The following is a 25,884-nucleotide window of genomic DNA, read 5'->3' on the forward strand; positions in this document are numbered from 1 at the left end:
TTATTTGGAGTTGACGAAGTTGACTTACATCGTTTGGAAATTGGGATTCTTCAAGAGTGTAGCGTTTATAGTTGAAGTTGAAGTGAATGCATATGAGAATCCATGGCGGCGTGGGCGTTAGCTTTGTTGCTCTTCTTCAACCACCTACTCCTCCACGCGGCACCACAAACTATCACCGATCCTGCACAAGGTTCTCTCTCTCTCTCTCTCTCTCTCTCTCTCTCTCTCTCTCTCTTCTTTTCACGCTCCATGTTTGATTCTGTTTATTTAATTAAGTTTCATAATTCTCTTTCCGTACCCAAACTCAATTCAGATTTAATAATTAGAACACAAAACACGAGAAAACAAATGGTAAGAAATCAGATTCCAAAATATCCCAAAAATACAACAAGGATTTGAACACTGCTCGGAGGTGCAAGCGGTGATGTTTAAGGCCCTCACATCTGGGAAGGAAGTAAAATAGTATGATATGAAAAGATATAAAGGATTAGGCCTCTCATGGGCATGCGGTTATGGTTAACATGCCTTAGATGAGTATGATCGTCACACTTTGCACCACTACTACTACGAACGGGCCAAACCTAAGCGACGGAGATGAAACGGAGGGCGGCGGGGGTGGTTGCCAGGGGAACGCGAGAAGGAGAGACGAAGTTGTAGCGTTGGTAGCATTAAGTAGAAGACTCGATTCTTTTTTATTGCTAGGTTTTATTGCTTTGATGGCATGGATTTCTGAGATTAGTTATGTACGCAGCGCGAGCTCTGAACTCCATATTTCGACAATGGAATATATCGGCGAAGCAGAATACAAGTATTGTCGGGACGGGAAATCCCGATCTAATCGAGAGGTGGAATATCAGCGGGAACCTATGCACTGGTAGCGCTGTGGACACCAGAATAAACATCGAGGATCCAAAATACAACCCCTTTATCAAATGCAATTGCTCCTTCAACAACGCATCTACTTGCCTCATTACCCACCTGTATGTACGCCTCCCATTTCCATCATTTTCTCCACCTCCACCACCTCCTATTTTTGTTCTAACTTTTTCATAGCCTGCACAATTACTAATTCATTAAACAAGGACATGCCATGGTAGAATCTAAACCTTCAAATCTGGAAACTGCTCTGGAATTGCTTGAAATTTGTTTGGAAACACTGATGTGTTGGGTGCATTTTGACATTCTCTGCTCATTTTGTGCATATAACCTTGCAGGAAGGTTTCTTCATTGGATATTGCTGGTGTATTCCCACCCGAGCTATGGATTTTGAAATCCCTCATCTATCTGTCTGCTTTCTTCCTAATGCTTTCCTTGGTGTTGCTCCTTCATTTATTTTCTATTGCTGGTGTATCATATATGCTGTGAAGTTAACCGATATTCTCTTAATTTCTCCCAGGAATTTGGAGAAAAATTTATTGTCTGGGCCATTATCGCCGTCTGTTGGTAAACTAACGCAATTGAGTACCTTGTAAGCCAATATGATATTGATTTAGATACCTCTATAGACAACAAAGATTTTATTGTCAAAAGGTTTCTTCCTTTTCCTAATCCATGTCAAATTTTTTGTTTAGGATCATTCACATTAATAAATTATCAGGGGAACTTCCGAAGGAACTTGGACTTCTTTCCAATCTGAGATTCTTGTAAGTTTTCATTTTTCATCTACTCTGTAAGATATCTGTTCTAGTTTTTGAAAAAGAAAATGAACCTTTCATTCAATTTATGAAAAATTACAACCATCATTACATGCTTGAAGTTCGGTTTCTTCTCTTAAGTACATAAAATTCCTGGTTATTAAAAAGTATTCAAATTGGAGATTCATAGAGAAACTTTCAAGGAACCATGGATGCGAATCATCATTATAGCTTGTCGTGCGGGCATATTTCTTTTTGAATTTATTTAGCTTTTGTTCTTTTCTTGAAACTGTAGGGCCTTTGGGACTAACAATTTCTCCGGTCCATTACCATTAGAGCTTGGAAAGCTTTTTATGCTAGAGGAACTGTAAGCTTCATAATTTACTTTTATGTAGTTTTTTACATGAAAATCCTGTTAAATGTGATTAGAAAAAACAAAGAAAAGGAATGCATCCATTTTTTAATTTTTTTTTTACAAGAACGAAACTTTTCATTAAATAAATGACAAGAGACTAATACTTTAGAGCTTCACAAAGAACAAAATGGATAAAAAAAAAAAAAAAAAAAAAAAAACATAAACACGCCCCAATAATATGGTAAGAAACTAAATAGAACAAGCTTGCTGATAAATTGATTGGTTCATTTATTTGATAATATTGGGATTTATCTGACAGGGTTTATTAATTAATATTAAAGAATTTAGTTAAATATCTTGTAATTTCCTTTTGATATTGCAATATATTAATATCTTATGTTTTTTTTTTTTTTTTTTTTTTTTTTTTTTATTTGTATTTGTATTTGTATTTGGGTACTGCTTTGTAACTTTGGGAATTCGGTTTAACAATCTGGTTGAAGAATGAGACCTTTAAATATAAAATATCTAAGAACTCCATAAACGATAAACAATCAACTCAAGGGAAAGTTTTGGAATGAATTACCTTAATGATCAAAATTAAGAGTAAAGAAAACTTGTTTCTAAACTCAGATTCGAATCATTTCACAAAAGTTTGATCAATACCACTTGAATAACTCTATTGTGCAAGTTCTAGAATCCTAGAATTTGGAAAATGAAAAACTTAATTCTCAACAAAGCAAAAAAGAAAGAAGAATTTACGTAGAACACAACTCTTTGAGGAAACACTCGCATTCTTTATCAAGACCAATTGAAACACTCACACTCTTATCAAGACCAATCGAGAAGAGTTTACGAGGCACCCTGTATACACTACTACACTATTTGCTTGTGATTTCTTGGGATAAAACCTTGGTAGGTTGGAAAGGTATTACAATTTATTCCTAAAATATCTAACTTTTCAAAATACTTTAATTCTTTTTCTAAAATACTTAATGTCTTTATTCCCAAAATACCTAAATCATTTTCCTAAAATTTATAGACAATGGGCTCGTACAATTATTGAGCTAGTGATGATATTTTAACATTGTCATCCTTAACTTATGTGAGTTAAATATACCCGTAATTTCTATGTTAAAATGACTAGTTAATGATAAAATATGGTAGCGGTTGGAAGTTTAAATTAGACTGCTATTTTTTTGCTTATTTAGTTTTTAGAGAACTACATGTAACTTTTATATGGGAGAAAGGTTAATTAAATCTAAATTGCTGGATCATCTAAATAATGTAAATGCCCTAGATATTTGTTAATAGTATATCTAAATAAATGCTTACATATTTGGTAATAGATACTAAATCTAAATAAACTCTAACTAAATCTAAATAATTCTTAGGAAGCTTAACTAGTTCAGTTATTTAATGAGATTACAAAAATATTCATGGACATAGATATCATTCATTCTTAACTTGAATAGTAATTCATGATTTACATAAATATCTTCTAACTTAAGGCTAATTCTTGGACACTCCCCCTCAGGTAGGCTAATTCTTGGACACTCCCCCTCAGGTTGAGTAACAGATATTATTCATTCTTGGCTTGGATACTAACTCATGAAGTAATAAAAGCTATGAAGTTCTTTTGTAAGTACATAAGTCAATTGAAGTCAAGAGCTCATGCATACTATTTCCTTGGAACACTTTCACAGGCGTTGTTTGTCTCTCTCGTGCTCACTTCCGTGGGAGCACTTACACAGGCGTTACTCGCTCTCTTGTGCTCAATCCTTCTCGAGCACTTCCATGAGGGTTGTTGACCTCTCTCATGCTCACTTTTTTTAGAGCATTTCCACAGGCATCACTTGCCTCTCTTGTGCTCTCTCCTCTTGGAGTTCTTGTGCTCTCTCCTCTTGGATTGTATGGTTTGGTTGGTAACTCTGCGGCAGTAGGGGTAGACTCATAATCTACGACAGTAGGCTTTCCAATAACAACTTTTCTTGAGGTACAGTCCTATTTTTCCATCTAGGAATTGGAGTCCAGCGAGATCTTAGTTTTGATCACCTTCGTTTCTTCCTCTGACGCCTTTAGTTCCTTCCATTATTGAATATAAATATGAATCTCGGAGTTTGTTACTTTGTGATGATGATTGAAAGAACGATCTGAGATTTTTATGACATGATGGTGGATTTTAATCTGGAGAGAAATTTAGTCTCAGATAAAATTTATCCAAGCCACGATCTAAAAATCCTTCATTGAATGGGATGGGCTTGTGGAATAGTGATGGTTGAAGTGATGGTGATGGTGCTTGAAATGACCGTGGCTTGTTGAAGGGATGAAATAGTGGAAAAGTTTTCAAGTTTACTATTGGGAGATACTAAGTTTATGTTTAATATTGGATTTTGGATTTGAAAAACAGTGGGTTTGGGCATTGAATTTACTGATGTGGGCTCGTTGATGTGAAGAATGCGGAAAGTGGGCTGCTACCAAGAATTATCTGCATTTATTTACCCAGGATTATTTTCTGAAGACAGCACTCTTGGATCATCTGGGTAATTTGCGGCTTGCTGGATTTTATTTTTTTACTTTTTCTTTACCGATTAGCGATTTGCTTGAAGAAGTAGAGGATTTTCCCAAAGGAGGATTACTTATGATGTCATCTACTTCTTTATCTGCAATGTGGGACTCCAAATATGCAGACTTAATGAAATTTGGTCACGATTATCTATGAAGGCTTCAAAGGAAACTTGATCGGCAGCTACGTAAGCTCAAAATGAAACTTTATCACGATGAAGGTTTTATCAATTGAGTTAGGATTTTGGTTCTAATCAGATTTTCTAAATTAGAATAGAAACTAGACTATTGTTTTTTTATATAATTTTTTAGAGAATTACATTGCTTAAGGAGTTAACACTCTCCTAATTTAATAGGATTACAAAAATACCCTTCCGCACTCCCTTGAATAATAGATATCATTCATTTGCAGTTTGGATACTAACTCACTGAGTTACACAAATATCTCCAACTTAAGGCTAATTCTTGGACGGTTCATTTGCAGTTTGGATACTAACTCACTGAGTTACACAAATATCTCCAACTTAAGGCTAATTCTTGGACGGTTCATTTGCAGTTTGAATACTAACTCACTGAGTTACACAAATATCTCCAACTTAAGGCTAATTCTTGGACGGTTCATTTGCAGTTTGGATACTAACTCACTGAGTTACACAAATATCTCCAACTTAAGGCTAATCTTCGACGGTAGCTTATGTTTGTCATAATACACTCATAACCTCCACGTTAGAATGACCGTTAATGATGAAATATGGTAACATATTTGAGTTATCGGACAACCTTTAACTCCCGTTTAAAAACTAGTTTAAATGGTAAATAAAAATTGAAATTACAATTAAAATAATATAATAAAGAAATGTACTGTCTAGGAACCGTACATGAACTAAGTTCCATAGTTTTAACTTAATTTAACTATGAGTTCAATAAAGGTAAGTTAAAATACATCTGGTGTATCTCCATCTTGAAGTTCAACTTTGCGTAACATGTAGGGTAACAAATCAATAGAGGTTAAATAATTACAACCATAAACGATTTCAAAGGGAGTGTATTTGGTAGTGCTACAAACAACCCTATTATTTGCAAATTTTGTAAATGGGAAACAATCCTCCCAAGTCTTAAGATTCTTATCCGGCAGCCTTTTGCTCAATTTCTTGTGGGGTCAAATTCTGATTGGTACGAGTCAAGGGAATGTGGGTCAAATTCTGATCGGTACGAGTCAAGGGAATGTCCCCTTGGCCTTTGATTTCCATATAAAGGATACGACGTGCATAAATACCCTCTTTAACTTCTATTCTGATGGACTGAATGTCTTCCATAAGGAATTGGAGGAAGATTCGACGATTTTTTCCAGGAAACCCCCAACGAAAAATAGACACTATTCCTTCTTTTCTATCGAATTGATCATAACCGCTAAAGAATAGTCCTAAGAATAGTTGTCAAGGTTCTCTTAACCACCTTGGTTTGATCATTAGTTTGAGAATGATAAGAAGTTGAATATACTAGCTTTATATAGTTTCCAACTTACCCTACGAAACAGGCCAAAAGTGGCTTAAAAATTTAACATTAGTATCACTAATCAGTATCACTAACTATGTTTTTAGAAATACCATACCAAGTCAATAGTATGTTTTGCTTCTGTGACAAGAAATAAAATGAGTCATTTTACTAAATCGTTTGACCACAATAAAGATGCTATTACTACTGTTCCTAGTCCTAGATAAACCTAAAGCAAAATCTATTGATATATTAATCTAAGGACCATTAGGAACAGGTAATGGATAACTTAGCTTGCTTACCTTGCTTACCTGCTATGAAGTTTTTTGTTTGAAGTTGAGTGAGATAAAAATCTTAGGTTGAAGTTGAGTTTCAAACGCATTGTAAAACTTTATTTCACCTAAAATTTTCCATTAAATAAACCAAGATAAACAAATATAGTTAATAAACTTTTCCCAAGGCCAAATTTTAGAAGCACACAAACATCACTATAAATTAAATAAAAAGGTTTTGGAAGCTTTGTATGTCAAAGCCCTTAGTGATGTAGGACGCCACTGCAATATTTGCACACAAAAAAAAAAAAAAAAAAAAAAAAAAAAAAAAAAAACTCACGACGACTACAAAGGAACGAGCCAATGCAAACGAAAACCTTGCAAACTCAAATGAACTGACTTGCCTTGTGGCACACTTGTTTCAGATGAGACTTGTCGGATGTAGAGTGTGCCATTTCAAACAATGGCTAGAGTTCCGACAGTAGCGGTGGCTAAAGCCTTAGGTAATGACTAAGGTTTCTAGAGACCAGATTAAGTACGATCTCAAATTTTGGAAGAAAATAATCTTCATGTATTTCTTTTCACATTCTCTTGTATTAGAAGATTTTGAAATACAAGTTCCTCTTGCATAAAAGAAAGACGGTCTTCCAATACGGAAATAAAAATCATAAATATAAATAATAAACATACACATAACATACCATCTATATTAAAAAGATATAAAAGGAAATTACTAAACCATTAAAAATATATTACAGGGGAAGCTAAAGAATAATGTATAAATAATTGAATGAAACAAGTGTTAGGAATCACGACTCTCTACAATGGTATGATATTGTCCACTTTGAGCATAAGCTCTCATGGCTTTGCTTTGGGCTTCCCCAAAAGGCCTCGTATCAATGGAAATAGTATTCCTCACTTATAAACCCATGATCTTCCACTAAATTAACCAATGTGGGACTCACTCCCAATAATCCTCAACAAGATATAATAATAATCTTTTCAATAATAGAGTTGTGTAAAAGGATAGTTGAATATTCTCTCATTTTGTATTAATAATTAAAGATGTGTTAAACTTGTTAGTTTTGATTATCTACTTGCACTGATCATTCATGATGGGTTAGACTATGTTTACCTTAAAGGTACTTTGATAGCTCTGGAGTGCAAGGCGATATTCCCACAACATTTTCAAATCTAACGAATTTGCGGACAGTGTAAGAGCATTGTCCAGCTTTGTGGTTACATAATCGATTAAGAATTTTTAGAACCCACTATGCATCACAATGGTTTCTGTTTTCTTTTTCTTCTTCTTATGGACAGATGGGCATCGGACAATGAACTTACCGGCAAAATACCTGGGTTCATTGGGGACTGGTCAAAGCTCACTACTTTGTAATACAATACTTTCTTATGCTTATTCCCACCCACCTGTTCTAAACAGTAAAAAACTAGAGAGTGAGAGAATCTATTATTTCTTTCGTTCTTTGGAGGGGTATAACACTTGTTATAATAGAACAATCCAATGGTTCACTCATATTGAGGATGGATTAAAATAAAAAGAATCTCCCTCTCGTTGGGATATTGAAACGTTGAAACACATGAGATGCTTGTGGCCCACCTCGTTGAAACACCATGGATCACCCCTAACTTTTGAGGCCCACTCGTACAAAAATAGCTCAACCCCTTAGCCAAACCCAGCTCCCGATCAACCCCATCGACCATGCCTCGTGGAGCCAAATATTTCCCATTCGTCTAACCCACCTCCATAAATGAAAGTCCACCTTGCTCACATAATCTAAAGGCCACTAGCCCCCCACCCCATTTTTCGTCAACCTCCACAATCCCATCTACTATACCACTTCTTATTTCCGATCCACAAATTGTGATAGCATAACAAGGAAAACATGCCATCATCATAAAGAACCAAAAAACCTTCCTCGTCCCTAGAATAAAATTCTCGATGACGAATATACATCTAGTTCTCTTCTCCTCTCCACAGCTCCGCATCCCTTACTGCGTGTTAGGTGATTTACATTTGATTTAGCTATTTGATTTAGTTATTTGATTTAGATTTTCTTGTTTTCTGTGTATTCTGTACGCTATATAATAGTCAATTTCATTCTTCAATAGAGTGTGAGATTTCTTCCAATTCTTCTGATCTTTACAGTTTTATCTTTGTTTTTAACCTTTGGTATTAGAGCCATGCCCTAAACTTAGCCAAGTTAAAAATAGGAGTAGCAGTCTTCTATGTGTCATAATAAAAGTATGTCCATGGGGAGTTCATTTGTGCAGCCTGCAATTCCGAAATTTGATGGGTACTACGATCATTGGGCGATGCTCATGGAAAACTTTTTGCATTCAAAGGAGTACTGGGATTTGGTGGAGAATGGGATTCCTGCAGCAAACATCGTTTTCACAGATACCCAGAAGAAGCACATTGAAGATCAGAAGTTAAAAGATTTGAAAGCAAAGAATTGTCTATTTCAAGCATTAGATCGTTCGATCTTGGAGACAATCCTCAACAAGGATACAACAAAGAACATATGGGATTCTACGAAGCAAAAATATCAAGGTTCGACATGGGTAAAACATGCACATTTGCAAGCTCTTCGGAGTTTGAAATGCTTCACATGAAGGCAAGAGAATCTGTGGATGAGTACTTTGCTCGGACCCTTAGCATAGCCAACAAGATGAAACTAAATGGTGAGAACAAAGGAGATGTTGAAGTAGATGAAAAGATTCTGAGATTATATTGTGTGTAACATTGAGGAGTCCAAGGATACAACCATCTTAACCATTGATGAGTTGCAAAGCAGCCTGCTTGTGCATGAACAATGCATGAGTTCTCATGTTGAAGAAGAACACGCTTTGAAGATCACTCATGGTGAACAATTTGGAGGAAGGGGTCAAGGTCGTGGAAGTTTTAGAGGCAGAGGAAGGGGACGAGACAGACAAAACTTCAACAGGGCGGGCCACAGTGGAGTGCTATAAGTGTCACAAGCTAGGACATTTTCAATGGGAATGTCAAAGCAAGGAGAAGGAGACAAACTATGCAGAGACTCAAGAAGAGATGTTGCTGATGGTTTACGTGAATATGAATAAGGCTAATAGAGAAGATATGTTGTTCCTTGACTCGGGATGTAGCAATCATATGTGTGGGAAGAAGGAATATGTTTCAGATTTTGATGAAAGTTTCAGAGATTCTGTGAAGCTGGGCAACAACTCAAGTATGGTTGTAACAGAATGGGTAATGTACGGCAGCAAGTGAACGGAATCATACAGATAATCACAGGAGTGTTGTATGTGCCAGAGCTGAAGAATAATGTGTTGAGTATTGGGAAATTGCAAGCAAAGGTGCTTACCAATTTGTTTCAAAATGGAACGTGCAAGGTGTTTCATCCTGAGAGAGGCTTAATCATGGAGACAAAGATGTCTTTGAATTGAATGTTCGTATTGCATGCTATATCGCAACCTTTAGCATCCACTTGTTTCAATACAATCACAGAAGATATTGAGCAACTTTGGCACTGTAGATATGGACGGATTAAAGACTCTTCAGCAAAAGAAGAGGTGGATCGTTTACCACAGCTCAAGTCTCCATTGAGACTATGTAAAAATTGTCTAGTGGGTAAGCAACAAAGGCACTCGTTTCCAAAAAGGAGCACATGGCGAGCTTCACAAATTCTCCAATTGGTGCATGCTGATATTTGTGGACCGATCAAACCCATCTCAAACAGCAAGAAAAGGTATATGATTACTTTCACAGATGACTTCAGCAGAAAAACATGAGTTTATTTCTTAATAGAAAAATCAGAAGCCTTCGCTGTATTTAGAAACTTTAAGATTCATGTTCAGAAGGAAATAGACTCATTTATTAAAGCCTTGCAAACTGATCGAGGAGGAGAGTTTACATCACAAGAATTCACCAATTTTTGTGATGTAAATGGTATACAAAGACAACTGACAGCTGCATACACACCACAGTAGAACGGAGTTGCGGAACGAAAAAATAAAACTATTATGAATATGGTTCGTAGTATGATTTCAGAAAAGAAAATTCCGAAAAGTTTCTGGCCTGAAGCAATCAACTGGACTGTGCATGTACTGAATCGAAGTCCAACATTGGCTGTCAAAAATAAAACTCCGGAAGAAGCTTGGAGTGGAGTCAAACCTTCAGTTGAGCATTTTAGAGTTCTTGGATGCATCTCTCATGTTCATGTGCCTGACAGTAAAAGAACTAAGCTGGATGATAAGAGTTTGAGTTGTGTTTTGCTGGGAGTTAGTGAAGAGTTAAAGGCTTACAAACTCTGTGATCCAACTTCACAAAGGATCATAATAAGTAGGGATGTTGTATTCAAGGAAGATAAGAGTTGGGACTGGGATAAGACCTATGAAGAATTCGTTATGTGCGATTTGGAATGGGGTGAGCAAGAGGAGGCAGCAGATGTGTTTGATGAAAATGAAGAAGGGAGCGAATCTGATATAGAAGCTGCAGAGGAAAATACTGCAGACGAAAATATTTCCTCTGGCTCTTTGGCTGAAGCAAGCTCTCCTTCTTTGGCTGAAGCAAGCTTTCCTAGCTCGAATAAGGGGAGGAATAGGAGACCACCCGTCTGGATGAGAGACTATGCAACAGGAGAAGATCTTCTTGAAGAAGATAATGAAGCTCACTTGGCCATGTTTATCACTACTGATCCTGTAAGCTTTGAATACCCATTGAAGAGTGAGAAATGGAGGCAAGTCATGGATCTGGAAATGGAAGCAATAAGTCATGGATCGGAAATGGAAGCAATAAGTCATGGATCGGAAATGGAAGCAATAAACAGAAATGGCACATGAGAATTGATGAAGTTACTTGAGGGTTGAAAGAAGGTTGGAGTAAAATGGAAAGAGGACTATTGGGAGTCTGTTGTGACATAGATATAAACTGATTAGGGTTTGTGTTCGGTTTAAGGGAGGAATTGTTAAGTTTGATTTAGATTTGATATAGTTATTTGAATTAGATTTGATTTAGATTTTCTTGTTTTCCGTGTATTCTATAACGCTATATAATAGCCAATTTCATTCTCCAATAGAGTGTGAGATTTCTCCCAATTCTTCTGATCTTTCCAGTTTTCTCTCTTTTCTTAACACTGCGAATGTGCTGAATCTCTCTCTCCCGCCGCCGAAGATTGTCTTTGCAAATACAGAGCTTGCCACTTTTCTCCAGGAAAACCAGAATGAAGCAGAGGTAGCAGAGGTAGAAGAAGTCAACTCGATATTGGTAAAACTCATGCTATCAACGACCATCCAATCTTGGAACCAGGGCTAAAAAAACACCACGTATGCCTCATGAATATTTCATCTAGGAAAAAGAAGGCCACTACAGTCAAGAAACATAGCAAATTGACTAGTAATTATGAGAAATCTAGATGTTACAATTAGATGTGTAACAACTTAAACCCACTGCTAGCAGATATTGTCTGTTTTGGCCCGTAATGTATCGCTGTCAGCCTCACGGTTTTTAAAATGCATCTGCTAGGGAGATGTTTCCACACCCTTAGATGGGCAAAAGAGAGCCCTCATCAAGGCCTTTCTCCTCAAATACAATCCCCACTATATGGTCATTTTTCAAGAAACAAAATTGAATTCAGTTGATTGCTAGATGGTTAATTCCCTTTGGAGTCCTAGACATTGGTTGGACATCTTTGGATGTCTCAGAAACATCGGGAGGATCTTAATAACGTGGTATGACCTAACTCTGATCATCTCTGAAGTCATTTAATGTCCTTACACCCTAACCACACATATTACATTGGTCAATGATTAAATTTTTTGGTTTACAAAGATCTATGGCCCCGGTAGATTTGGTAGATATCAAGAAAGACATCTCTGCTAACAGGAATTACATGACCTATCTTGCCATAGAGAATTGACTTCTGGTGAACAACTTCAATATTTCTCAGTGGACAAATGAAAAATCCAATGGAAAAGTCACCAAAGGCATGAGACAATTCAATAACGTCATAAGAGAAGGTGAACTTAATGACCTTCCTCTCAGTAATGATCTCTATACCTAATCACACAATAGATCCCTACCCACCTTGACACTCATCGACAAATTTCTAGCTACAAAATGTCTCCTAGGAAAATTTAGTAACACCGGTGTCCGAAGATTGAGTAGACTTACATTGATCATTATCCCATTGCACTTTCCATGGATTGTTATAAATGGGCCCCTCGCCCTTCTATTTCGAGAAAATGTGAATGAGTCACTTTGAATTTTTGCCCATGGTAGAATACTAGTGGAAGAACACGCTCCTCTGAGGATGGTTGGGGCACGGTTTCATCAACGAACTTTGAAGGCTAAAAGAAGTCTTGAAGAAATGGAACAATGAGGTTTTTGATTGTATTGCCACACAAAAAGAAAAAAACCAACTCCTTACTGAACTTGCCCAAATCGCTATATTAAATAGGAATTGTTTTTATATGATTTCCAATGAGATCATAAAATAAGAAGATTGGAAAGAATACAGCGGAATGCTTAAAATGGAGTTCTCTGAGGAAACGGACTCTATCATAGTAGTTCAACACACACATAATATGCTCATTAAAGCAGAACTAATCTCGTTGGCAGCAAAGGAAATGTTAAAAACAATGGCCAGAGAATGGTGACATAAACTTCAAAATTTTCCATTGTATCATGGCATTAAAGAAACGAAAGTAACGAAAAGGTATCATCATGGAAATTCTATCAATACAATGTAGAAGTTTAGTAAATGAAGATGAAGTTATGTCAAAATTTGTGTCCTTTACACGTCCTTATATGCAAAGAACGATGCCCTCATTGAATTTTCCCACGATCTTGATTGTAGCCCAATTGACCAACAACAAGCAACTTCCCTCGAGGTTGCTTTCATTGTAGAAGAGGTAGGGAAGGTGATACAATTCCTAGACTTCGTCAAAACTCCCGAATCAGATGATTTTACTCGAGATTTTTAAAAAAAATGTTGGAACAATCTGAGAACCGACATCATGAGAGTGTTCCAATACTTTTTTCAGAATGGAATTATCAATGACAACTTAAATGAAACATACATCTATTTGATCTCAAAGAAAATGTATGCATGTACTTTCATCCTATAAGTATTACGAGTGGACTATGCAAAATTATAGCAAGGGTGCTGTCGTCCTAAAAGGGTCCTCCCTTTCCTAATTCGGCAGTAAACCGCTTTTATCTAATACTTTTGCTTTCTATAGTCATACCTTCCTCATTGGAAATTGAGAGATTTTATTTTTTGTAAATATCATGGATAGCACACCCCTTTGGTAAATTTTAAAACATCAATGAAATTTTCTCTTACTTTAAAAAAAAAAAAACCAAATGGTAGCATAGTTCTAAATAGAACCCAAATATCTTCTGACCAGACGACTTCTCTTTGAAACCGCTTATTTCTCTCAAACCAAATCCTTTTGGGTATTGGTCAGATTGTGGGAGAATATTGGATCATTTTGGATATTGGTAAGGTTGTGGGAGCTCTAGCCCTTTTTGTTAAAGATCACGTATTTGTTTAGATTGTTGTTAGTATCTAACTAAATCTCGAGTTAGGAGTTAGATTTAGTTTTGATTTGATTTAGTTTTTGATTTGTTTAGGTTTGTTACCAGATTTTCTACAGATTTTTAGGTAGATTTTCTAAATATCTTTTTGTATTCTCTCTATATAGAGAGAGCATTCTTGCTCTCCGAAATTCAATCTTCTCATCAACCATTCAATAACTCGGTCTTTCACTAACAATTGGTATCAGAGCTATCTTCTTAAGGGATCTATGAGATCAAAATGGGAGGAGAATCAAGTTTTTCAGCTGTTGTACCACCAGTCTTCGATGGAGACAATTATCAAATGTGGGCAGTTCGTATGGAGACTTATTTGGAGGCCTTGGATCTTTGGGAAGCAATAGAAGAGGATTACGAGGTCCCTCCGCTTCCAGCAAATCCTACTGTAGCACAAATCAAATTACAGATGGAAAAGAAGACAAGGAAATCAAAGGTGAAAGCTTGCCTATTTGCCGTTGTATCTCAAATGATCTTTATGCGAATAATGTCCCTAAAAACAGCAAAGGAAATCTGGGATTATCTCAAAGCCGAATATGAAGGAGATGAGAGGATTCGTGGAATGAAAATCTTGAATTTGATTAGGGATTTCGAGTTGCAGAAGATGAAGGAGTCAGAGTCGATGAAAGAGTACTCTGACAGACTTCTCAGCATCGCCAACAAGGTGAGATTGCTTGGTTCTGTATTAAATGATTCCAGGATCGTTGAAAAGCTGCTAGTCACTGTTCCAGAGAAGTTTGAAGCCACCATTACTACTCTGGAGAATACCAAAGACCTGTCAAAGATTTCTCTTACAGAACTCTTGAAGGTGCCTTACTTGTTAAGCATCAAGACAGCAGCAGGTATAAAAACAACAAAAATTTCAAAAATCAATGGATGAATGGAGATCCATCTGCCAATTATCAGAAGACAAAAGGAGGAGGTTTCAAAAAATCCTATCCACCTTGCCGCCATTGTGAGAAAAAAGGTCATTCGCCATACAAGTGTTGGAGAAGACCTGACGTCTTCTGCTCCAAATGCAATCAACTTGGACATGAAGCTGTGATCTGCAAAGCCAAAGATCAGGTGAAAGAAGTAGATGCACAGGTAGTTGATCATGAAGAAGAAGAAGATCAATTGTTTATGGTCACTTCTTCCTCAGGCAAAGAATCGAGCAAGAGCTGGTTGATTGACAGTGGGTGCACAAATCATATGACATATGACAAGGAGTTTTTTAAGGAATTAAGAGACATTGAAGTCAAGAGAGTGAGGATTGGCAATGATGAACACTTGGAAGTCAAGGGGAAAGGCACCGTAGCTATAACAAGTTATGAAGGTACAAAATTTATTCCAGATGTTTTATTTGTACCTAAAATTGATCAAAATCTGTTGAGCGTTGGTCAGTTAATTAATAAAGGCTATAAAGTGTTGTTTGAGAATAAGCGGTGCTTGATCAAAGATGCTAGTGGCAAAGACTTGTTCAACGTCAAAATGAAAGGAAAAAGCTTTGCTCTAAATCCGACGGCCTTTATATCCAGAGCTAGTGCCACTGGGACTTGGCACAAAAGACTTGGGCACTTTCATCATCGAGGTTTGCTTCAGATGCAGTCAAAGAAGCTGGTAGAAGAACTCATTGACATTGATGATGACATGCCTCCTAACAGGCATGGAGAGGCTCGAAAAAGCTGCAACTGGTTCATACTGATCTTTGTGGTCCTCAGCGAACACCATCATTAAATGGTAATCTTTATTACATTGCTTTTATTAATGATCTAACAAGAATGTGTTGGATATTCTTGCTGAAGCAAAAGTCAGAAGTTGCGGGTGTATTTTGGAAATTCAAAGCCAAAGTTAAGAATGAAAGTGCATGCTTAATTCAGACTATAAGATCAGATAATAGCAAGGAGTACACTTTAGAAACTTTTAACAGGTTTTGTGAAGAGGTTGGAATTGAACATCAATTGACAGCACCATATACTCCTCAACAGAATGACGTCAGTGAAAGGAGGAATAGATTCATAATGGAGATGACGAGATGCATGCTTCATGAGAAGGACCTTCCAAAACGTTTTTGGGGAAAAGCAGCAAACACTATTATGTGCTTGCAAAATCGAATTTCAACAAAAGCTGTGAAGGACTTGACACCATTTGAAGTTTGGTATGGTTACAAACCTTTTTTAAAGTTCCTTGGAGTATTTGGGTGTCTTTGCTTCACTTACATTCCACAGGTCAAGTGTGATAAGCTTGACAAAAAGTCAGAAGTTGGCATCTTTGTTGGGTATAGCACTATATCCAAAGGTTATAGAGTTTTTCAACCACATACTAGTCGTGTTATTGTGAGCCGAGATATTCATTTTGCTGAAAATGAACAATGGAATTGGGAAGAACTGACGAAGGTGAATCAGATTTCTAATGCACCAAACAAATTAACCTTTGGTAGCATGTTAGAAGAGTCTGAGGATGAACGACAAAGAGTCTGAAGATGAACGACAAGATGCTTTGGTTGATGATGCACCTGTCAGAGGAGGAGCTTTCGCTGATCGAGAAAAACAAAATCTGGGAGTTGGTTGATCGACCTCTAAACAGAAAGATAATTGGAGCAAGATGGGTGCTCAGAAAAAAGATTGGAGTTCACAACATCTAAACAAGGAGGAGTGTTAAAGATCAAGTATTTGTTTAGATGGCTGTCAGTTAGTATCTAACTAAATCTCAAGTTAGGAGTTAGATTTAGTTTTGATTTGATTTAGTTTTTGATTTTTTTACTGGTTTGTTACTGGATTTTCTACCGATTTTTAGGTAGATTTTCTAAATATCTTTTTGTATTCTCTATATATATAGAGCATTCTTGCTCTCCGAAATTCAATCTTCTCATCAACCATTCAATAACTCAATCTTTCACTAACACTATTTTAAGTGTTCTCATCCTTCACTTGGGTGTTGGTTAGGGATGAACAGTGCCTGGGTTTGCCAAGTCCAACTTGAGCTTTGCAAGCTTTCACCCCAAACATGGGCTAGTTTAAGATTCCAAATCCTCCTAAGCTGCCTAGCCTATACTCTAAACAGTCGAAGAACTACTAAAAACTGCTCTTGTTCTAAAGACCTGATGGTATTCCATAAGATTTCTTTGCTTTACAATAAGCTCATCATATATATGATCAACTTGCTATTGCAGGAGGTTTCAAGGAAACTCTTTCATGGGTCCCATACCCCCGACATTTTCAAAATTGACAGCTATGAATGAGTTGTGAGTGTTCAATAGTTTCTAAATTTTTGTTTATTTTTTGCATTATCCCTAGTTCAACATTTTATGTATATAAGAAGCTAATTGTAATTTAAATGAATGAAATATAAAATGACCCTTCATGAAGGAGAATTGGTGATTTATCAAATGGGAGATCGTCCCTAGAATTTATCAGGAAAATGACATCTTTGAAGACCTTGTAAGTTAACACCAACCTTTATTAGATTGCTCTTGATTTCCTTATGTGGAATTTTCTTGCAATCTTCTGAACATGATAGTGTTCTTTTTATTTTTGCAGAGTATTGAGAAATAATAACATATCAGATAAAATTCCTACGTACATTGAAGAGTTCAAAGAATTGAACCTGCTGTAAGAATTAATTGTTAATAAATTGATGTATAAGTGCCTGTTTTGCTGGTAATGAGGTTGGTTGGGTATGCTTGCTTGCAAACCAACTGAGCTTAAATATTTTGAATAGGTTGTTTCTGTTCTGCGATAACCTCAAGGGATTTTGTCCTTTTTTTTTTTTTATCAGAATGCTGACGTGGTAACCAAATTTTGAAATGGGATAGAACGGTTAGGAATCACGAATCTCCACAATGGTATGATATTGTCCACTTTGAACATAAGCTCTCATGGCTTTGTTTTAGGCTTCCCCAAAAGATCTCATACCAATGGAGATGTATTCCTTACACCCATGATCGTTCCCTAAATTAGTCAATGTGGGACTCCCTCCTAACAATCCTCAACAATTCTCCCCTCGAACAAAATACACTATAGAGTCTCCCATGAGGCCTATGGAGCCCTCGAATAGACTCCCCTTAATCGAGGCTCGACTCCTTTCTCTGGAGTCCTCGAACAAAGTACACCCTTTGTTCGACACTTGAGGATTCTATTGACATGACTAAGTTAAGGGTATGACTCTGATACCATAGTAGGAATCACGACTCTCCACAATGGTATGATATTATCCACTTTGAGCATAAGCTCTCATGACTTTGCTTTGGGTTTCTCCAGAAAGTCTTATACCAATGGAGATGTATTCCTTGATTATAAACTCAGGATCATTCCCTAAATTAGTCAATGTGGGAATCCCTCCCAACAATCCTCAACCAGAACCCTGTATATAGAAAATTTGAGTCATGTTTTTACTAGTCTATTATGCCTTTTTTTTGTTACTTTTATTTTCATGGGTTGTTTTGAACCATGAGAGGGTCATATTCTTTATTTTTATATTTATTTTTGTGATCTTTTTATATTTTTCCTTTGATAATATTTTAACATCGGTCTTATTTTCCTTGCAGAGACTTAAGCTTTAACGAGTTATGGGGAGAGATTCCAAAGTCACTTTTCAAGTTGAATTCGCTAAGATACTTGTAATACATCTTTCTTGCATGAACATGTAAATTTGTCCATGTTTTCTGTTGTATTGATTGGTGTATTATTGGTCTTTTTTCCAGGTTTCTTGGAAATAACAAGTTAACTGGTACGCTACCTTTAGAAAAGCCTGGTTATCTTCTTAGCATGTAAGTTCTTATAATTGTTGATTTCAGTAATCACAGAATCGGTTGTCCATTTGAAACACTTTCCAATTGAAGTCGAATGATTGTCTTGATTAGTGCATCTATTTATTACGGCCATTAACGTTTGTCTTATGCACTTACACCTTCCACATGATGCTTGTAGAGACTTATCATACAATGGTTTATCGGGTAGCTTTCCTGACTGGGTCGATGAGGATTCAGCCAAGCGTTTGTAATTTAGATGCTACTCGTTTATTTTTCTTTACAATCATGCGAATGCACATTCTTTAACGTGTTCTTAAAAATTTGGATGGAATGGAGTTAAGAATATAATTTTTGTTGGGAATGATTTGCAGAAATTTAGTTGCCAACAACTTCACGTTTGGAACATCAAATACTGGGTAATTCAATGAGTTTCTGTACTATCTTTAATTTTCATGTGTACCAACTGCCAATTAAACTATTGAATATCTTGCAGTATTGCTTGTCTTAGTACATTTTTCTCTTGCTTTCAGCCATTTCCCTACTGGTTTGAACTGTCTTCGACGAGAATTTTCTTGTAATCAAGCTTCTGGACTCTGTGAGTTAAATGACAAATATGTGTTTCTCTTGTTTGTTACAAAGGAGGGGACGAACTAATTGAGACTTGTTTTTGTTCTTTTAATATATAATTGTGGAAATACTTCTCTACTTTTCATTGAGTTCCTTAGCTAGTCTACATCATCTTCATACGGTTTTATTGTTTTGTTTAATGGACGGATATCTTCTCATAATCTTTCTTATGCATATTATAGATTCTAGTTTTGGGATCAACTGTGGGGGTCCAAAATTTGTGAGTTCCTCTCAGGTTGTGTATGAAAGGGAAATTGAGATTGATGGTATGGCTTCATACTATGTTAGTGACTCAGAAACCTGGGCTGTTAGTGATGTTGGATACTTTCCTGAGATCAACAGAAACTCTAGTCAATATAACAGATACAATGACACGGAACATCCAATTGCAAATACAAATGATTCAGACCTTTTTCAGACACAAGAATTATCTACTTCGTCGTTAAGATTTTATGGTCTAGAGCTTAAAAATGGGAACTACACTGTGAAGCTTCACTTCGCAGAACATGCTTTCGCAGATTCATCTACATGGAGCAGCCTTGGGAGGCGTGTCTTTGATATAAATATTCAGGTTATCTCTTTTGTTTTTGACGATTTAAGTTTATTTTAGATGGATGTTATGAGGCGTCTCCTACTGGCTTTAGCAATAGAACTAGAGGTACATACTAATAATATGCTTTAGCAATAGAACTTCTATTTTGGAATTCATGTTTCTATAATTTATAAGTTCATGTATATGTATCATGAATCTAGTTTAACTTCTATCATCTATAACTCCTTTAGAATCTGATTGTCGTTTGCTTTGATCTATTATTCCATCTTGTTTGAGTTTAAGATCATTGTTTTCAGGGGAACCGGGTTTTCAAAGATTTTAATATTCAAAATGAGGCAGGTGGGTCTTTTCGTGCTGTTACAAAGATATTTAAGGCACAAGTTTCAGAAAACTACATGGAAATTCATCTTTTTTGGGCTGGGAAAGGTACTTGCTGCATACCTGACGAAGGTACTTATGGACCTTCTATTTCAGGAATCAGTGCAAGTCTAGGTAATGAGTAATGAGACCATTCATGTCTATTATTTTTGCAAAGCTTGTTATGATGTACTTTTCAATTAAATGGAGAGCTTTTTGCAGATTCTGAACCTGTAAATAATGTGAAGAATGGAACCAATGAAATAAAGGGGACTGGTAGTCACAAGAATGAAGCCATTCGAATAGTGGGGATTGTTGTTGGTGTAGGATTTGTTTGCTTTCTAGTTTTCACAATTTTCATTCTTTTTCAAAGAAGGAAAGGACGCTCCTTGGAAGATGAAGGTGGTTAAAGCTTACTACATCAAATTAGTCTTTGCCTTTGAGTCACTTTTTCTAGAAGCACTTTTGAAAAAAGGGTTTGTTTGTAATACCTTCTAATCTAAGCACTTTTAAAAAAGTATGTTCAATGAAAATATTTTTATTATTACATTTTCTAAAAAGTGCTTTATATAACAAATATGTTTAGTTGCACAATCAATAACCTATATTCTTTACCTGCAGAGCTCTTTGGAATTGATGAAAGACCGCATACTTTTAGTTATTCTGAACTCAGGAATGCTACAGAGGATTTTAGTTCATCCAACAAACTCGGAGAAGGAGGTTTTGGACCGGTTACCAAGGTATATTTTCTTGAGGATTGTTGTGAGGGAGTCCCACATTGGCTAATTTAGGGAATGATCATGGGTTTATAGGTAAGGAATACATCTCCATTGGCATGAGGCCTTTTGGGGAAGCCCAAAGCAAAGCCATGAGTGCTTATGCTCGAAGTGGACAATATCATACCATTGTGGAGAGTCGTGATTCCTAAAATATTTCATTTCTTAAAAAGGTCTTCGGACTATGCTCATGTCTTCTCATGGTTGTGTTGTTTTCTTCTTTCTTTTAGGGAATTCTAAATGATGGAAGAGTAATCGCTGTAAAGCAACTTTCAATAAAATCTGACCAAGGAAGAAACCAGTTTTTGGCTGAGATTTCTACAATATCTGCCGTGCAACATCGCAACCTTGTGAAGTTGTATGGTTGTTGCATTGAGGGTCAAAAACGTCTCCTTGTTTATGAGTACCTGGAGAAAAAGAGTCTCGACCAAGCATTATTTGGTAAACTAACAAACTAATTGTGTTTTTCTTTCTTTTTAATTTAATTTGATATACAAAAGTGGTAATGTTTGCTGGCTTTTGTGAGATAGGAAAACGAACTTTCGTTCTTGATTGGCCAAAACGATTTGATATATGCATGGGTGTCGCGAGAGGCCTAACTTATCTTCATGAGGAATCGAGACTTCGAATTGTTCATAGAGATATTAAAGCCAGTAACATTCTACTTGATGCTGATCTCAACCCCAAAATTTCAGATTTTGGGTTAGCGAAGCTTTATGATGACAAAAAGACTCATATGAGCACCCTTGTTGCTGGAACAATGTAATATTTCATTGAGATAAGTTCCCCACCCCATGAAAGTTATTACTTTAAAATAGTTGTACTAAAGTAGAGCATTAATGTTTACCAATGCAGTGGATATCTTGCACCTGAGTATGCCATGCGTGGTCATCTAACTGAGAAGGCTGATGTCTTTAGTTTTGGTGTTGTGGCTCTTGAAATTGTTAGCGGTAGGCCAAATTCGGCCCCAGGCTTGGAGGAGGACAGAGTTTTTCTACTTGAATGGGTAAGAATGCTATATCTTTTTCCCTTCTTTCCATCAGAAGCTTCCATGAAAATAAAGGTGCACAACCCTCTTACGAAAACACTTGTTTGAAAAAGTTTATATCTCGTTAAAAAAGAATATAGCCCATGTAAGAATGGGAGGTCAACTACTTTTCTTATTTAATGGTTTAATGGGAATACACAAATATTCCTTATATCAAGGTGTAATAGATATAATTTATTCTCGGGTTGGATACTAACTCATGAAACAGTAAGTTGTGAAATCCATTTGCTAGGACATTTGTCATTGAAGCTTTGAGAGAATATGACTCATGCATATGGCCCTTGGAGCACTTTCACGAGTGTTGCTTTCCTCTCTCATCCTCACTCCTCTTGGAGCACTTCCACGATTATTGGTTGTCTCTCTCGTGCTCACTCCTCTTGGAGTACTTCCACGAGCGTTGTTTGCCCCTCTAGTACTCACTGAAAGAGAATCGATTGATGTTTGGAAGAAATCCATCGTTAGCAATGGTGACTTCTTGAAGCAATTTTGAGTTTCTCGTCGTTCTTCGCAGCTAGAAGAACATGTCTAGAGTTTATCTTATTTTTCTTGTTATCACGCGTTACATTCCTGGCCAATTTCAAAACCACATAAGCAAGGTATTTGGGGACGACAACTAGGTAGATCAAAGCATCTACGCTAGTGCGCTTTTCGTAGCGGTCTTTCCTACCGTCTAGTTCTTCCATCTAGAAATTGGAGTCCAGCCTTGAAGGAGTTGGAGATCATAGTTTTGTCGCCTCTTTTTCTTCCTCCGGCGCTCTTGGTTCCTCCCTTATTGAAAATTCAAATCTGAATCTTGAAATTTGATGCCTACTTGAAATATGGTATATTAGATTATGGGCCTTTATTGCTTGTTGAATGGAAAGAGCAATGAAATAGGAAAAAGTTGTGCTTCAAGTGAATAAAAATAGTGGGTAAGGCCTTTCTTGTATGTTGAAGAATCAAAATGGAAATCGTGGGCCTGCAATTCTGCAATACAAGGAAAAAGCTTTCCATGAAGATCCTTCCACGGGTTGAACCTAAATTGGAAGAAGTGAGCCTTGCTGGGCTATTTGGAAGCGATGAGCCTTGTTTGCGACCAAGGATGGTGCATCATCCATCACACCATATAATGTGTGCGTTAAAGAGAAGACGGGGACAACGAGTAGAGAAGAGTGCCAAAGATAGGCTTGTTGAAGGGTCAAGTAGGGCCCCGGGCTTTAACCTTGAAAGTTGGGGTTCTGGAGGGAATTTGGGCATGCGGTTCTGGAGTCAAAGTCCGTCCATGTGAAATATGAATGCTTGCCAAATTTGGTGTCAATCGGACACTGGACAGACGTTTCACGACATCATATGTTCATTCGCCAAAATCATGTCTACACCCGCCTGACTGAAAATGCCTCAAAATGTACTATAAGGAGATGCAAGGTGTTTGTTCTCCACCACTCCTAGGTCAAGCCCAAGCGAGCTAACTTGTGACACATATGTGTATCACAATGAGGGTGAGCGTTGCCAGACGAGTGCCTAGGGCAATTTCCTTGAAATGGATTTTTCAAGGATAGTATCGGAAGACATAGGTGTGTCGGTATTTGCACCCCAACCCATGTGTTGGAGATTGGATCATACATCCACTATTCGGTATGGAGTCCGTAAACGATATGGTATGGACATAGGAGGGTCCAATGCCTTGATAGAACCCAGATAGATGGATGTTCAGGATGTTCCGATATTATGAATGACACGTGGGCCCATTCTCGATGGTATGACCAAGTGAGTCGTGATGGCTGACGACACTCTATGATTTGGAATGACGTCAAGACATGTGGGTCATGTTAATTGAGAATCGAGATGACATTGAGATGCAAGGTCCTGAGTAGAAGCAAGGTCGAGTCAAATGACTTGTCCTAGTGAAGAGGCAAGTCGGTTGGGTTGCAGATTAATGTACATGCATGCGTAGACGACATGTGTGCTCGAACAAACTTGGATTCCGCACAAGTTGCGTTTGGTGGGTGAAGACAAACCTCACCTAAGGTCTGACAAAGCTACAAAGTCAGGCGAAAGATGAAATGGGGCTGGGTTCCCCTCAAAGCTAGTTGTGAGCATGTCAAGATCATGACGCCGCGCGGTTGAAAATGTACAACCATGACATCTGACACTATCCTTGAAAAACTCACTTTAAAGGAAGATGTCCAAGACATTTGTCTTACAATTCTTGCTCACGTTGTGACACATGCATGTGGCTCAGGGTAGCTCACTTAGGCCACATGGATCAGGGGTGGTGGAGAGCTGACATTATGCCTTCCCCGATATTACATTTTGAGCATATTTGCTCTAGTAGGAGTAGATATGATTTTGGTGAACAGTCATACGACCTTGTGGAGCATCCATTGGGTGTCTAATAGACACCAAATTTGGCGAGCATTCATAGTTCATAGAGACAAACTTAACTCTAGAGTCATATGACAAAACTCATATTAGAACCTTAACTTTCGAGTTTAAGACCTGGAGCCCTACCTGACTCTTCTTCGAGCCGGTTTTTACCTTTTGCCTTTGTTTATGTTTCGACTTAGCTTCAATGCACACTTTCTATGGTGTGTTAGATGATGCATCATCCTCTTTGGTAGCATTACGACACTTGTCTATCTTGGCCCTCACATGGCTTGATGGGCATCTGTAATAGCCCAAGCTAATGTAAAAATGGGTGATGTTACTGCTTTCACGTTTCTTTGAAATGACTATTAGTTCGACATAAATTGTCTGATCGTAACGAAAAGAGACCTTGTTTATGTTTAGTTGCCTGTACTTTGGCATTTAAACCTAACATATATGGAGTTGGATTTACTAAATTCAGTCTGTTTATATTTTTGCATGGTTTTTCTTTTCTCAGGCTTTGCGCCTCCGTGAAAATAAGTTCCGAACATTTTGAGCTTTAAAGAAAACATGTTTGTAGGATGTTGCAAATGAAGCCTGTCTTTAGTTCTTATATAAGCTATATATATACATGAACTAGTAATTAATTATGTTCGTATTTTGTTTTTTAAGATGGGATTAGTAGCGATTATGTATATATATGAAGAGTTTGAATACAAATGAGTTTATTTATTCTCAAATATTACTTGCTTATTTCTTTGTAGGCTTGGTATCTGTATGAAAACAATCGTGAAATTGAGTTGGTAGATTCTGATTTGTCCACATTCAATGAGGATGAAGTTAAGCGGGTGATGAGAGTAGGTCTTATGTGCACTCAAACGTCCTCAGGTCGTCGGCCATCGATGTCACGAGTGGTGGCAATGCTGTGTGGAGATATTGAAGTGGCAAGTGTACCTTCAAAGCCTGGATACTTAACTGACTGGACTTTTGATGATATAGGCACATTTACGAATGATACTACAACAACCACAGCCTCGGACACTACCCATCAGGGCAGTTCGAGTATTAGCATCCATGCTAATAATTGAAGGCTTAATTAAGGCCTCTCATCTATTTATTGCCCTCTATTAGATTTGAGGAGAACACATTTTAAGGCTCTTTAGGGCCTTTTGTATAGTTATGTCGTGTAATGTAAGCCATTCTGTGGTTGTCAATTCTGCGTCTGACAAGTTGTAAAGAAAAGCTATTCAAGTCGGCTAAGAAAGACAAACTAAGTTCAATAATAGTGGTTTGTAGTTTCCTCGTATGGTAGGCTACTTTGTTTTGACTATTTCTAGTATGCAAGAACACAACTCTCCCTAATCGTACAAGAGTTTCGATTATGATCGAAAAAACAAAACTGCATTTTCGGAAAATTGCTGAGATTTTCGATCGAAAATCTCGTGATCTCAATCTTTCACATGGTTTATACTTCAAATTCCTCCAACCTTTTTCTTTAAATACTCCAACATAACATTTTCCCTTAACTTATTTGTGCATC

General features: G+C 37.0%; 1 protein-coding gene across 2 annotated transcripts; it reads left to right on the forward strand.

Moving 5' to 3' along the window:
• The first annotated feature begins 344 nt into the window (after positions 1 to 344).
• LOC111784017 (putative LRR receptor-like serine/threonine-protein kinase At1g56140) lies at positions 345 to 25,650 on the forward strand. 2 transcript variants are annotated; one of them, XM_023664836.2, is made up of 24 exons: positions 345 to 672; positions 752 to 980; positions 1,215 to 1,286; positions 1,397 to 1,468; positions 1,572 to 1,643; positions 1,930 to 2,001; positions 7,460 to 7,531; positions 7,638 to 7,709; positions 17,060 to 17,131; positions 17,256 to 17,327; positions 17,427 to 17,498; positions 18,434 to 18,505; positions 18,590 to 18,655; positions 18,816 to 18,884; positions 19,009 to 19,053; positions 19,168 to 19,232; positions 19,447 to 19,835; positions 20,114 to 20,309; positions 20,397 to 20,576; positions 20,796 to 20,914; positions 21,181 to 21,391; positions 21,481 to 21,712; positions 21,806 to 21,956; positions 25,109 to 25,650. In XM_023664836.2, exons 1-24 carry the CDS (start codon positions 531 to 533, stop codon positions 25,430 to 25,432), a joined length of 3,138 nt encoding a protein of 1,045 aa, XP_023520604.2. In that variant the 5' UTR covers positions 345 to 530; the 3' UTR covers positions 25,433 to 25,650. The 2 variants fall into 2 exon arrangements, with proteins under 2 accessions (XP_023520604.2, XP_023520602.2); XM_023664834.2 differs by having other exon boundaries at positions 349 to 672; positions 752 to 984; positions 1,215 to 1,468.
• The last annotated feature ends 234 nt before the right edge of the window (positions 25,651 to 25,884 follow it).

Source organism: Cucurbita pepo, chromosome 8 (genome assembly GCF_057944985.1).
Source record: "Cucurbita pepo subsp. pepo isolate OVF chromosome 8, ASM5794498v1, whole genome shotgun sequence".
Lineage (NCBI taxonomy): Eukaryota > Viridiplantae > Streptophyta > Magnoliopsida > Cucurbitales > Cucurbitaceae > Cucurbita > Cucurbita pepo.

Excerpts from the sequence above, each read along its gene's own strand:
- LOC111784017 (XM_023664834.2), top strand. The coding sequence starts at position 531 with ATGAGTATGATCGTCACACTTTGCACCACTACTACTACGAACGGGCCA. Across the intron at positions 673-751 it reads TGTAGCGTTGGTAGCATTAA|CGCGAGCTCTGAACTCCATA; the intron begins GTAGAAGACTCG and ends TTATGTACGCAG. Across the intron at positions 21,713-21,805 it reads ACCCTTGTTGCTGGAACAAT|TGGATATCTTGCACCTGAGT; the intron begins GTAATATTTCAT and ends TTACCAATGCAG.